This window comes from Anolis carolinensis, unplaced genomic scaffold (genome assembly GCF_035594765.1).
Source record: "Anolis carolinensis isolate JA03-04 unplaced genomic scaffold, rAnoCar3.1.pri scaffold_11, whole genome shotgun sequence".
Lineage (NCBI taxonomy): Eukaryota > Metazoa > Chordata > Lepidosauria > Squamata > Dactyloidae > Anolis > Anolis carolinensis.
The window spans coordinates 15,665,838-15,680,466 of record NW_026943822.1 but is presented as its reverse complement, the minus strand read 5'-3'; the positions used below and the strand labels follow the sequence as shown (position 1 = coordinate 15,680,466).

The 14,629-nt window shown below is 37.6% G+C and overlaps 1 protein-coding gene across 1 annotated transcript in view; it reads right to left on the bottom strand.

Annotated features, from left to right (window-relative positions):
• Positions 1-14,629, bottom strand: part of fbn1 (fibrillin 1) — a 245,076-nt gene that overhangs the window by 68,374 nt on the left and 162,073 nt on the right. Inside the window, exons 28-32 of the mRNA XM_062963593.1 lie at positions 12,252-12,377; positions 11,981-12,106; positions 10,877-10,999; positions 7,252-7,377; positions 5,173-5,298 (exon numbers count right to left, since the gene is read on the bottom strand). Coding sequence (XP_062819663.1) covers positions 5,173-5,298; positions 7,252-7,377; positions 10,877-10,999; positions 11,981-12,106; positions 12,252-12,377 — 627 coding nt within the window. The remainder of the gene's footprint in view (positions 1-5,172; positions 5,299-7,251; positions 7,378-10,876; positions 11,000-11,980; positions 12,107-12,251; positions 12,378-14,629) is intronic.

Genomic DNA, 14,629 nt, shown 5'->3' with positions numbered 1-14,629 from the left:
ATAATAATAATAATAATAATTATTATTATTATTATTATTATTATTATTATTATTATTATAGGAGAAGCCTTTACCTTTGTTTGTGTATGTGTGTCTCCTTGTATTGTAACAAGGCATTGAATGTTTGCCTGTAGTCCCCTCGGGGAGAAGGGCGGAATATATATAAAGTATTATTATTATTATTATTATTATTATTATTATTATTATTATTATTATTAAAGGAGAAGCCTTTACCTTTGTTTGTGTATGTGTGTCTCCTTGTATTGTAACAAGGCATTGAGTGTTTGCCTGTATCTGTTTATATATATGTCATCTGCTCCCCTGAGTCCCCTCGGGGAGAAGGGCGGAATATATATAAAGTATTATTATTATTATTATTATTATTATTATTATTATTATTATTAAAGGAGAAGCCTTTACTTTTGTTTGTGTATGTGTGTCTCCTTGTATTGTAACAAGGCATTGAATGTTTGCCTGTATCTGTTTATATATATGCCCTCAGGGGATATATACACTTATTATTTAATAATAAGTGTATTATTATTATTATTATTATTATTATTACTACTACTACTACTACTACTACTACTACTATTATTACTATATGGCACTGTAAATGAGACCATAGATGATTAAAGGTACATAAAGAAAATGGGTTTTATGTAGCTCTATATTCCTTCAAAGGAAAGGAGAAGTTCAGCAACAAATGCCAAATAGTTAATCTAATCCCCTGGATTATAATTTTTTTGAAAAAAAAAACAGTTATCTTTCAAGTCTCCAGTAATACAAAAATACAAGTATTTTTTCCTCCTATCGAATCTCTTGGATTCCTGTAACACAACTGTGAAGGAGGCTGCTACTCAGCATGACTAAAGATACCCAAAATTGGCCCTCAAGGCAAGATCAAAATATTCATTGACTTTATTAGAAGCAAAACAGTGCAGTGTCATGGCTGTGTAAACATTTCCTCAATCTTCCTGCTCTTCTAAACTTGTTTCCTTGCAGAATTTCCCTCTGAGTGCAAAGCGGTGGGAAGCCAACACAAATAAACATTCCAGCCCAAGGCTATCCTTGCATCTTCAGTTCATTCTCGCTGTTCCTTCCTATTACAACGTATCTATGTAAGCAACTTCTATGAATGCAACAGTGAAGACTCTGCTCTGCTTTTCAATCCAGTTTGCATCACAGACATAGGAAGCACAGTTTCCTGATTGATTTGTCATAAACGTTGCGCAGACGTTACTTCAATTGGGATAGTTTAATCTAATTACGAAGACTCAATCCCGACGCTGCCACCAATTGTGATGGTGCTAAAGCCAATTGGAAGACTCAAGCCAATTGTAATGGTGTCAAAGCAAATTGTAAATGCTGTTTCCACTGCTGAGGGGATTTCTGAATCTTTTAATCCCTCTAGATTATATATTTATATCACCTTTATATGCGGGGAAGGATTACAGGGGGTGATCTTTATTTCAAGATCCCAGCCTCTGTCTCGGTAGTTAGGGATTTCTGTGTTGTGGTTCCCTTTCTGAGGTAACCATGACTATTACTCTTCCCCAATTAGGTGATTTATTAAGGTAACTGCCACCAACATGAGGCTTTTGAATTATCACCGATGAAATTTGGCTCCACAGACGCAGATGAGATGAAATGAGTCGGTTGTTAACAAAGAACAACAAGTTTATTGCGTACAAAGCTTATGGTTGCAGGTTGACTAATTTACTTATGGAACTTTAGATAAACAAGTGGTTTAATAACTCTTATAACCACCACAACAGTAGTCTCTGGTGTACTTCCACTCTCACTCTCTACTGTGGATTGAAACAAGATGGCCTCTGTTTCAGCCACTGTGTCAACCAAACACAAATACATACTCTAACAGTCAAAATCAAACACAATAACTATGACTTCTCCACAACGTCGATCGCAATTCAGCCTATTTCCAGACAGTTTGAGGGTGGCATGTAGAACAAACCACACACATAAGGTAACCCTCACTTCTTTGCTTTTCTTCCTTTCTAGACAAAATAGATCACTTTCAAAGGCTGCAATTTGAAATGGAAGACAAGGAGGAAGGGGCTTTCTTTCATCCATTTCCTTTCAATATATTATTCCTATTAAAAATCCCTACAATTTTACTAAGAACAGACGTGAAAAAAGTTTAACATCTGTACAGAGTGCACTTGCATGTCAGTGGGTGGATTGCAAACACAGTTAGATGATTGGGGAGTGAGAAGAAGAAAAAACCGTATTTATTTGTTAAAATGGAAACAATTTGTAATGATTGGGGGGTGAAATATGTAAATGGCATCATATCAGAACTCAGAGGAGTTTATGTAGCTGCGCTCATGAAACAAAGGCACCTTGTCTTCTGAGTTGAAGACACATTTTTGCAATTCCTAACAACAAAAAATGGAGGTGTCTTTGGCAAGCCTGCAACCAGAAAACAATCCGTCTTCATTGTCAGACAGTTTTAACACAAATGCAGATATTTTAATAGTGTTACTGAATGTTATAATGCCAGAGTCTCCCGTCTGGCAAAAGGAAGGGGAGACCTGGCACTAATACCAAGCTGTAAAATCAGCTGTGGACATGCTGTTTTATTACATTTTAACAAAGGAATTTGGACGGTTGGGTTGAATAGATGGTCCCTCCTCTCTCTCTGCTTTGTCCCCAGTCCAAAGGCAGCTGCAAGTATTGTTTTAATGGTTAACTGGGCAATAAGAAAACATAAACTATAGACTGACCGCCAGAATGCTAAGCTTGAACAGAATACAACTGAATAACCATGACAATTTGTACCCCAAAGGTGCTTTTGTAGAACACCGTTGTCCTCTTGATGTTTTATATATCAACTCGCAGTCCAAAACATCCAGAAGACCAAAGGCTGTGAACTACTGTTCTAGACCAATATGGGAATAAGATGGTCTTCAAGCCACAAATGAACTTCTGAGGATCATATGAGCCTTTGATCTCCAGAAGAGAACTATTAGTCCTCTCTCCAAATGGTCAGAAAGTCAGGTTGATTCAAAAAACCTGCCTACAATGCTTCTTTTACCCCTAAATTCTACTTCACTCAAAAAACATATTAAAACGTGAGCAGGAGTGAACAGGCTACCACTTTGGATCTTCAAGAAAGGATTCAGGAGGAATTGAAAATAAGGGCAAATCTACCCAGCACCTAAAACACGGAATTTCCTGAGTTAAAAGGTTGTGGGAGGTACATGTGCTAGTTGTAAATCTGTGCTGATTCGATACAACAGACAAAAAACACGGGATAAAAAGGTCCCCTTTAATCTGGATTCTGGCCAGAAAATGTACATATTTGCATCACTGTATATCCCTGAACTTTTTTTAAAAAAGCTACCACTTTGGATCTCCAAAAAAGGAAACGGGAGGAATTAAAAATAAGTACAAATCTACCCAGCACCTAAAACACAGAATTTCCTGAATTAAAAGGTTGTGGGGGGTACATGACGCTAGTTGTAAATCCGTGCTGATTCGCTACAACAGACAAAAAACACGGGGTAAAAAGGTCCCTTTTATCCCGATTCTGGCCAGAAAATCTGCATATTTGCATCACTGTATATCCCTGAACTTTTTTTAAAAAAGCTATCACTTTGGATCTCCAAAAAAAGGAAACGGGAGGAATTAAAAATAAGTACAAATCTACCCAGCACCTAAAACACGGAATTTCCTGAATTAAAAGGTTGTGGGGGGTACATGACGCTAGTTGTAAATCCGTGCTGATTCGCTACAACAGACAAAAAACACGGGGTAGAAAGGTCCACTTTTATCCCGATTCCGGCCAGAAAATCTGCATATTTGCATCACTGTATATTCCTGCACTTAAAAAATACTCCCTCCTTTATGTACTGAACCTCATATGCACACATGCGAGGTGACTTATTGGCCTATATATATTTTTAGCTTCAATTTTGTTTTAAACCTGATTTTCAAAAATTAAATTTACAATAGTTTTGTACTTAATATTTTAGAATGTAATTATGATTTGGAACATCTTGGCTCAACTGGCCTTCTGACCTTCGGTGCTTTTGTATAAAAATTACGTGTGCTTCAGTTTTTGTCTTGTTTCTTAGTGTAATTCAATTAAGTCCAATCTAAATCCAATATAGTCTTGTTGATATGTGTAAAGAACTGTGTTTTTATTTTGATTTATAGATGTCATGTTTAATTTCGTTTTAAAAGTCAGGTTTAATTATGTTTAAAAGGGTAAGTATTAGTCACCAGTGTGTGGGGGATGGTAACCAGCTCAGCATTCTGAGGCAGGTTGCCATAGTAACGAGGGCGGAGCCAACCGCCATTTGAAGGAAAAGGAGGGAATGTTTTAAAAAACAGTTTAGTCTGTGATTTTAGTCACAGGGAAGACACTGGTTCCAGGTTAGGGAAACCAGGGGAACTCAGATCTCTAGTGGTGTTAAATTAAGCAAGTTAGGTGACTTGTTTAGGTTTATTTGTGGAGTCTGAGTAGGAAGGGAAAGCAATCCCAGTTAGATCCAAAGTGATCAGTTAATAACTTTGCAACCATTATCTAAGTGCCTTTAAAGAAGTTACTGTAACCACTAAGCTATGTGCCTGAAAGAAACTTGTTTTTGTTCTTCAATATCCAAGTCTCTGTCACCTATATTCAAAACTAAGTAACGCTACCATCTAATGTGAATAAGAATAAGAAAGAATAAGAGAATAAAGAAAAAAAAATCCTCTCTGCCTGAGATCTCCACAACTTGGTGGCAGCGGTGGGATAAAAAGATTCCTCCCTGCCACATCTCCACAATATGGTCCTTGGTGGTCTTGTCATAGCACAAAAAGTGACTTGTTCGTTATTCCAGTTTCCCTTATAACTTGGGGATGTGCCAACAGCTTAGGTGGAGTAAAACTCATCAGAAAAGCTTCATCGGGAGAAAGTGCAGTTCTCATGTTACATCCTGCCAGATGCGAGAGACATTTCTCTACATCTATAGAAACATAACAGCTCAACCTCTGCTCCCAAATGCAAAAGAAGTGTCTCTTGCAATCCAGCTCTTTTTAGATTAGTGCTATAGGGGGGAAAATAATTGAAATAATAGACACAAGGCTTAGAAAAAGTACATAAATATAATTCCACAAAGCAGCAACTATAAACATGCATATATACATTGCGTGTGTACATACCTGTGCAACCAGTTGTTCCCTTTTTGCCAGAATAACCCATATCACAGTGACAGATGAAGGAGCCTTTGGTATTCTCACAGCTTCCGCTCAGGCAGATGTTTGGGTTCAGGTCACATTCGTTAACATCTGCGAAGAAGAGGACACACATGTCAAAAATCTTCCAATATTATCATTTTACCCTAGATACACATATTGATACCAAGTCTTAGAAACAAGGAATAGACATATCCAACGTTTGAAATACAGTAGAGTCTCACTTATCCAACAATCACTTATCCAACATTCTGGATTATCCAACGCATTTTTGTAGTCAATGTTTTCAATATATCATGATATTTTGGTGCTAAATTCGTAAATACAATAATTACAACATAACATTACTGCGTATTGAACTACTTTTTCTGTCAAATTTGTTGTATAACATGATGTTTTGGTGCTTAATTTGTAAAATCATAACCTAATTTGATGTTTAATAGGCTTTTCCTTGATCTCTCCTTATTATCCAACATATTCGCTTATCCAACGTTCTGCCGGCCCGTTTATGTTGGATAAGTGAGACTCTACTGTACCTCTATGACATTACGATGGCAAGACTGGAAAAGACTACCGAAGAAGATAATTACGACGGTAGATCCCAAGATGACAATGGGAAGCCTTTTTTTTCTCCTTATTTTTATTTAATTTTTCCTGTTTTTTTATTATTACTATTTTGTTGAACTATTTCTCTTACTTATTCAATCCTTGGTTTTCATCTTGTACTTTAACCTCTCTAATCTTTCACCAATGTTTTCCTCGCTTTCACTGTATACATTACTTATATCTATATCTATATCTATATCTATCTATCTATATATATATATAAGTGAATGTTTGTATGTTTGTATGTGGCAGCTTTCTGATTGGCTGCCACTTTCACAGGCCACTGTGAATGCCAGTTTCTCATGGAGCCCCATGAAATGTTTATCTATCTATATATAAAAGGGTAATGAAATTTCGGCCTAGGACAAAACAACAAAACTGCACATCCCAGAAACACTAAAAATGGCAGCACAACCCCTCATCCATGCCTCTATCTTTATACAATAAAAAGAAAAGAAAAATAAAGTCCTAATTAGAGGGAGAGGAATAATTGTTTTTATCCAATTGCTGCCAGTTAGAAGGCTAAGCTCCGCCCACTTGGTCTCATAGCAACCCACTCAGCCCAGGGGACAAGCAGAGTTAGGCCTCAATTAGGCCTCTTCCACACTGCCTATAAAATACAGATTATCTTATTTTAACTGGATTATATAGCAGTATATACTCAAGGCTCTTCCACGCAGCAATATAACCCATTTATAATGGACTTAATGTCAGGGGAAAAGCTTTACCCTTTACCTTAACTACCAGCAATTCCTAAATACTTTATTTCCCATACCACCAAACACATGGCCGGGCACAGTTAGTTCTATTATAAATAACACAGATAATTCTATATACATCAAGGGTTATACCCTTGTGCCGGATGAACTGCTGACCTGAAGGTTGGGTTGCTGACCTGAAGCTTGGCAGTTCAAATCCGTGAGACAGGGTGAGCTCCTGTCTGTCAGCTCTAGCTTGTGGGGACATGCCAGAAGCCTCCCAGCAGGATAGTAATGCATCCGGGCATCCCATGGGCAACGTCTCTGTAGACGGCCAATTCTCTCACACCAGAAGCGACTTGCAGTATGTTCTCAAGTCACTTCTGACACGATTTTAAAAAATCACCACTGAAGTAGAACTTTTTTTTTAAGACAATGGCAAAACATCTATCATGGGTGGGAATGATGATGCCCTTCAGATGTTGTTAGATGCAACTCAACATTCCTTGCCATTGGTTGTCCAGGTTAAGATTGTGAGAAATTGCAATCCAACAATATTGGGAAGACTACAGAATTCACTTGCTTAATTTCAATCCAAATACAAAGGTTGTATCTTCCACATGTTGTCAACACTTAATGAAGGCGTTTATAATGATGATATATGAAGTCATGTCTTGACTCTATGCTTTATTTATTATTTATTTTTTCCATCTTTAGATTGCGAAAATGGAGTTCCACTTGCCTAAACAAGTCTTCATGTCCTCAAAGGTCATGAATCCATCATAACAAAGGCATCTATATTCTCCAGGTATATTGGTGCACTGGCCTCCATCGCAGATGTGAGGATGGTCTTCACACTCATCGATATCTATAAGGAAAATGACAAAATTTGAATTCAAAATTAACATTTCTGCCTCACTTTTAAAGGATGAGCCAAGGGAATAAATACCGTGCCATTTATTACACACATTTTCCTTTGCAAGGACTCTAGGAAGCATATGTCTCAATTTCTATACTATTTCTATACTACTTTCTTCTGAAATAATTTTGTGGTTTTTAGCATTTCAATATTTCATGTCTATGGAATGATTTTCAGTACAGGATATGACATCTTCCTGCAGGTACTAATATGAATAAATTTATTTTAAGTTTTTAAAAACTCTGTGTGCCATAGAATTTCTATATATATAAAAGAGTGATGGCATCACGGCGACCCACAAAACAACAAAACTACAGCCCCCCCAACCTCGAAATTTGACGACACAACCCATCATCCACGCCTCTAGGTTGATACAACAAAAAGAAAAGAAAAATAAAGTCCTAATTAGAGAGAGAGAGGGATAATTGCTTTTATCCAATTGCTGCCAGTTAGAAGGCTAAGCTCCTCCAACTTGGTCTCCTAGCAACCCAATAAAAATAATAAAAAACACTAAAAATTTAATACAATAAAATACTATAATAACAGAAAATAACTAAAAATAATACAAGAAAATAATCTATATATATAAAAGAGTGATGGCATCAGGGCAGCGGACAAAACAACAAAACTACAGGCCCCCCCAACCTCGAAATTTGATAACACAACCCAACATCCACGGCTCTAGGTTGATACAACAAAAAACAAAAGAAAAATAAAGTCCTAATGAGAGGGACAGGAAAAATTGTTTTTATCCAATTGCTGCCAGTTACAGGGCTAAGCTCCGCCCACTTGGTCTACTAGCAACCTACTCAGCCCAGGGGACAGGCACAGTTAGGCCTCACTTAGGCCTTTTCAACAGATTATCTGATTTTCACTGGATTATATAGCAGTGTAGACTCAAGGCCCTTCCACACAGCTATATAACCCATTTATAATCTTATATTATCTGCTTTGGATTGTCTTGACTCCATACTACCATATAATCTACTTCAATGTGCATTTTATACAACTGTGAAGATCGGGCCTCATATAATCCAGTTCTAAGCAGATAATATAAGATTATAAATATAATATGTAATAATTACTGTGATATAATAATACAGAACAATATAATATCTAAAATCAGGACAGTAAATAAAGAGCAACACTCTGAAAGCATAAGCCACAGCAACACGTGGCCGGGCAAAGCTAGTAAAATATAATAAATAAAAATATAACTTACAATAAAATTAATAAAAAAATGCAAATAAAGTCAAATAAAAATTACACAACAATTTTTAACCAATACCACCACCACTTTGCCACAGCAACGCGTGGCCAGGCACAGCTAGTATTTTATAAGTTTCCCTGACATTTTCCCTGTCAAGACCACCAAAATCCTAGCCTGGGATCCAAAACTTTGCTTAGTTACTCAGAGGAAACATTTGCAAAACAAAGAGTTGAGCTGAGAACATCTTTTCTTTGGAGAAAAAGGGTGTAACTCATCAGGAGATGAGTCTATTGTGACTTTTAGGGAATTAGGCAGCTGCAGAAAACTGAACTCATTTTCGCAATCGAGTCCAAGAGTTTTCTGTCCATTATTCATGTTCTGTGTCGCTAAAATACAGAACAAACAGAAACCGTTTTAACAGTTGTTTTGTCAACCTGGAAGACATCGCTTTCTGGCTACCGCTCTTCTTATTAATCACACTCCGAAACAATTTGGAATTGTGCAATAACATTTCTGAAACCAGAAGCAGAAAACCTGAAAAATGCAAAGGAAGAGTTGTTTCCCTCTGCTGGAAACATAAACATATTCAAGAGTAAAGATTATATATGTGTTGTTGAAAACTTTCATGGCTGGAATCACTGCGTTTCTGGGCTGTCTGACCATATTCCAGAAGCATTCTCTGCTGACGTTTTGCCCACTTCTATGGCAGGCATCCTCAGAGGTGGTGAGGTCTTTTGGAAACAATAAAGGATTCCCTCAGGAAGAAAACAGACAGGCTTTGAAGCTGCATGGTCATTCAATGCTAGTCAAGGTGACCAATTGCAACATGACCATATTCCAGAAGCATTCTCTGCTGACATTTTGCCCACTTCTATGGCAGGCATCCTCAGAGGTGGTGAGGTCTTTTGGAAACAATAAAGAATTCCCCCAGGCAGGAAACAGCCAGGCTTTGAAGCTGCATGGTCATTCAATGCTAGTCAAGGTGACCAATTGCAACATGGCCAGGTTCCAGAAGCATTCTCTGCTAACATTTTGCCCACTTCTATGGCAGGCATCCTCAGAGGTGGTTAGGTCTTTTGGAAACAATAAAGGATTCCCCCAGGCAGGAAACAGCCAGGCTTTGAAGCTGCATGGTCATTCAATGCTAGTCAAGGTGACCAATTGCAACGTGGCCAGGTCCCAGAAGCATTCTCTGCTGACGTTTTGCCCACTTCTATGGCAGGCATCCTCAGAGGTGGTGAGGACTTTTGGAAACAATAAAGGATTCCCCCAGGTAGGAAACATCCAGGCTTTGAAGCTGCATGGTCATTCAATGCTAGTCAAGGTGACCAATTGCAACATGGCCAGGTTTCAGAAGCATTCTCTGCTGACGTTTTGCCCACTTCTAAGGCAGGCATCCTCAGAGGTGGTGAGGACTTTTGGAAACAATAAAGGATTCCCCCAGGCAGGAAACAGCCAGGCTTTGAAGCTGCATGGTCATTCAATGCTAGTCAAGGTGACCAATTGTAACATGGCCAGGTTCCAGAAGCATTCTCTGCTGACATTAAACCCCACTTGCCTAGTTTCCAACAGACCTCACGATCTCTGAAGATGAGCAAAATATCAGGAGAGAATGCTTCTGGAACATAGCAATACAGCCCGGAATACTCACAGCTACCCAAAGATTATATATTTTCCTTTCCCCCCCAATAATATATTATAGCTATGCTAATTTGTATGATATTTAATACTGACGGCTGACAATTAGAATGAAACTTGGAAAAATTCATCTTTTGGATGATAGTTTCTAGAAACCCTCTCACTGGCAGGGACCAAAATAACCTTTTCCAAATTCTGAATTAGAATTCCCATTTGGGGTGACATACGTTGCTCACAGTGATGATTACAAATGCTATTTTTGGTGCTTTGAGAAAGTGGAAAGAACGGGACCATATTGAGACAAAGAATAAACAAGTTTAATTATGGTGTTCCCAACCCAGGAGAATTGCACAGGATTAGGACCTCGTGCGGTGCAATTGGTCCCAATTTTTCCACTTGTCTGGGTACAGGATATTTTACAAAATATTTTTCTTCCAGAGAGATGCTTCATCATGGAATTTTTCAAATTTCTTCCTCTGTGCATTTACTATTCCTTCTAAAATACATGCTGATATGGCACTCAGATTGTTAAGCCGTTTGGGATCGCGGCTAGCTACATTGATGATATCACTATGAATACCCCAAAATGTATTTTATTACCTGTGCAAGTCCTATGATCCGGCATCAGCGCATAGCCTTGTCTGCAGCTGCACTCATAGCTGCCTTCTGAGTTTGTACAAAAAGTGTCACATCCGCCGTTCATTATACTGCACTCATCAATATCTGAAAAGAAACAAAACAACCATGTAAAATATTTATTTTTACTTAAGTCTCTGGAAGCTAACTACAGAAGATCCTGCCAATCAGAAGGTTGACAGCTCAAGCCACTGGTCAGGCTAGCTTCTGCCTACTTAGCAGTTCGATAATAGCAATGTGAGTAGATAAATAGGTACTGCCTTAGCGGGGAGATAAAAGGCACCTCTGAAAAACATGCCAGCGGTTTGATTGACAGGCTCCTCAGCATGGAAAAATGGAACAACATGCCATTTGTGAGTAGAGCATAGCATCCAGATGCCGGAAATGAAAGAGGGAAGCCTGCCTTTGTTTATGTATTGTCTGTCTCTGTCCATTGTATAATGGCATTGAATGTTTACCATATATATGCACCTATAATCCGCTCTGAATCGCCTCGGGGAGATAGAACAGAATATAAATAAAGTATATTATTACTATATTATTTTTAAGTCTTCTGCAGGAGAGATAAAGCGGGGTATAAATAAAGTATATTATTATTATATTATATTTGAGTCTCCTGCAGGAGGAATAAAGCGGAATGTAAATAAATTATATTATTATTACATTATATTTTAGTTTCCTGCAGGGGAGATAAAGCGGGGTAATAATAATAATAATAATAATAATAATAATAATAATAATCCCTTTGTTGTTGCATCTGTGCCCATAATAGAGCACTATAAGTCAATCACACTATATAACACCCTTCCTCCCCCATTTAAACAGGCCGTCCACTGAATATAAAAGCAACTGAAAAGTTACACCACAAAAGCAGTGAAAGTCCTTCTTATTTGTTTATAATGTGATGTATATATAACTTACTTATTGGTGAAAGCCACTTCTTCTGGTATTATTTTGTTTTACATACAAAGTAAGTTGATAAAAATTTATGTCATCAAAAAGCAAGAAAATTAATTCCGTGTGAAATTTCGGCTTACTTAAAACTGAGCACTGAGGAAAACAACTTACCCACACAGGCTAATCTGTCAGGTGTGGCGTGATATCCCGGGTTGCAGGAACACTGGTACTTTCCAATGAGATTGACGCAGCGTCCGTTTCGGCACAAGTTCATACTCAAGTCACATTCATTGATGTCTATGGGACAAAAAAAGATGATGATCTTTTAAGTCTTTTCCCCAAATCATTGACTATAAACGGACTAGCAGTAGAAAGGTCATCCAAATGCAAAAAACTAGGACTACAACAGGCACTGGTGCCAATGCTTTTTTCCCGACCTTACCTACACAGGCAGAGATGTTTGGCAACAACTGATGACCAGGAGGACAATCGCATTTGAAGCTTCCTTCGGTGTTAATGCAGACCCCACCTCGGCACAACAGTGGGTTTCTTTCACATTCGTCTATGTCTGTAAAAAGGGAATGAGAATGTTAGATCCTAAAGTTTGAGAATGACAGAGAAGACCACAGTGATGGCACCAAGCCTAGTGTTTATTTGGCCTTTGGAATTCTGCCTCCAAACCAACGCATCTCTTCCTCTTCTGACTAACTGTTGCAACTACCTTCCAGTAAATGCAAGTAGATAAATAGGTACTGCTTTTAGTGGAGATGTAATAAAGGTGCCCTTAAGGACACTGACTGGGAGGACATCTAAGAACAACAAAGCTCCTTGGCATGGAAGATGGCGTGACAGCACCTTCCCCCGTGGCCAGAGTCGAGCACTGTCTCCAAGATGCTGGAAATTGAAAGATGGGAATTGCCTTTACCTCTGTCTGTATTGTCTGTCCTTGTTAATAGTATAACATCATTGAATGCTTGCCATGTGTGTGTTCTGTAATCCACCCTGAGTTTTTTCGGGGAAATAGAGTGGAATATAAATAAAGTATATTATTATTATTAATATTATTACTATTATTATTAATAAAGTCTTCTTCTCTGGAGGTTTTTAATCAGAGACTGGCTGGCCATCTGTTTTGATTGTGTATTCCAACATGGCAGAATGGGGTTGGATTGGATAGCCCTTGTCGTCTCTTCCAACTGTAGGATCCTATTATTCTAGGAATAGTGTATGTGAGAGACAGAGTGGAGCAAATGCAACCTTAAAACGGCATCCCTTAAAATATGCCTGTATCCAATCCTCCAGGATGTCCTACTGGGCCATCTCAACATAGTGTATAAGCAACCCTGACTTCTTGAAGATTCCTAATAATGCTTTGACTGTATCCGCAGTAATGAATTTAGTGTACAGGGACCAGCGAGGTATATGATTTCAACCATGGCTTCGAGATGATGAATTGGACTCATGGAAAAGTTGTGATTTGACGAATGGAAAGGTTACTCTTCCATTATTATTAGTTAAATCATACATCTTCAAGGTATGGGTGTGCTCAAAACACAATCACATTAACTATTTGCATGAGGTCATGTTTGGACAACTGGAGAGAGCATTGCGTTTCTATGCTGGAATGATGGCTTTGAATCCATAATTCCTTGCTTTCTTTGGGTGGTAACCCTTTCTGAGATGAAACCTTTTCGCAAAGTTTTATTAGATTATATATATATAAATATATAAATATAGTATATTTATTAGTCCTAATTTTTTTGGTGTTATGTGCCACCTGTAGAACATCTTTGTCCAGTTTTCCTTTAAGTAATACGAATATGTGAATTTTAATTTTCTACTCCAACAGGCCTCCCATTCTTCTAATTGTATCGTTCTCCCAATATTCCTCGCCCATTTAATCATGCTATCTTTAATTGTTTCTGTTTCTGTATCCCATTCAAGTAATATTTTATATATTTTCGAAATTGTTTTTCTTTCTGTGTTAAGGGCTCTCTCCCATCTGTTGTTTTTTTCCATAAACCCTAATATTTTATCTTTTTTAAAGGATTCCTTAAGTTGGCCATATTGTAGCCATGATATGTTTGGATACTTTATTTTAATCTCTTGTTGTGTTTTTAATATATACTCTGAGCCCTGTTTCCTTATTAGTTCTTCATATTTTGGCCAACTTGACCACCCCAATAATCTCCTTTGTGATGCTTCTAAAGGTGATAACCATCCTGGTGTTTTACTAAACATTCTAGTTCTATATTTTTGCTGATCTGATCATATGATTACAAAAATTTTCTCTAATTTAATTCTGTCATACCAGAGGTATGCATGCCACCCAATACGCAAATCAAATCCTTCAATATTCAATATTTTCCTATTTTTTATTTGTATCCAATCATTAATCCATATTAGATTACTTGCTTCGTAATAAAGTCTCAAATTGGGTAATGCAAGTCCTCCTCTACTCTTCTCATCTGTTAATTTTTTTATTTTAATATATATATATTAGACATGTCCGATCGATGGAAAAAGTGTTTCAATTCTCGTTTCTAAAGTAGGGGGTGCTGGCGCTTCGATATAGAAAGTATTTCCGATTTTTTCACCCAAAAATTTCGGATATTTCTGAAAATTCGTAATGATTCTAAATGTTTCTAAAATGGCGGACGCAAATGCGCAATCGTCAAAAAAAAAAAAAAAGGAACCGGTGGGGGGGACTTTTACAGGGCTCTCCCGCCCTCATTTCTTGAGCTATCCTCATCAAATTTGCACATAAGCTCCCATTTAAGGTAGGTTGCAGAAACAAAATAATTTTTAAAATATTTTTAA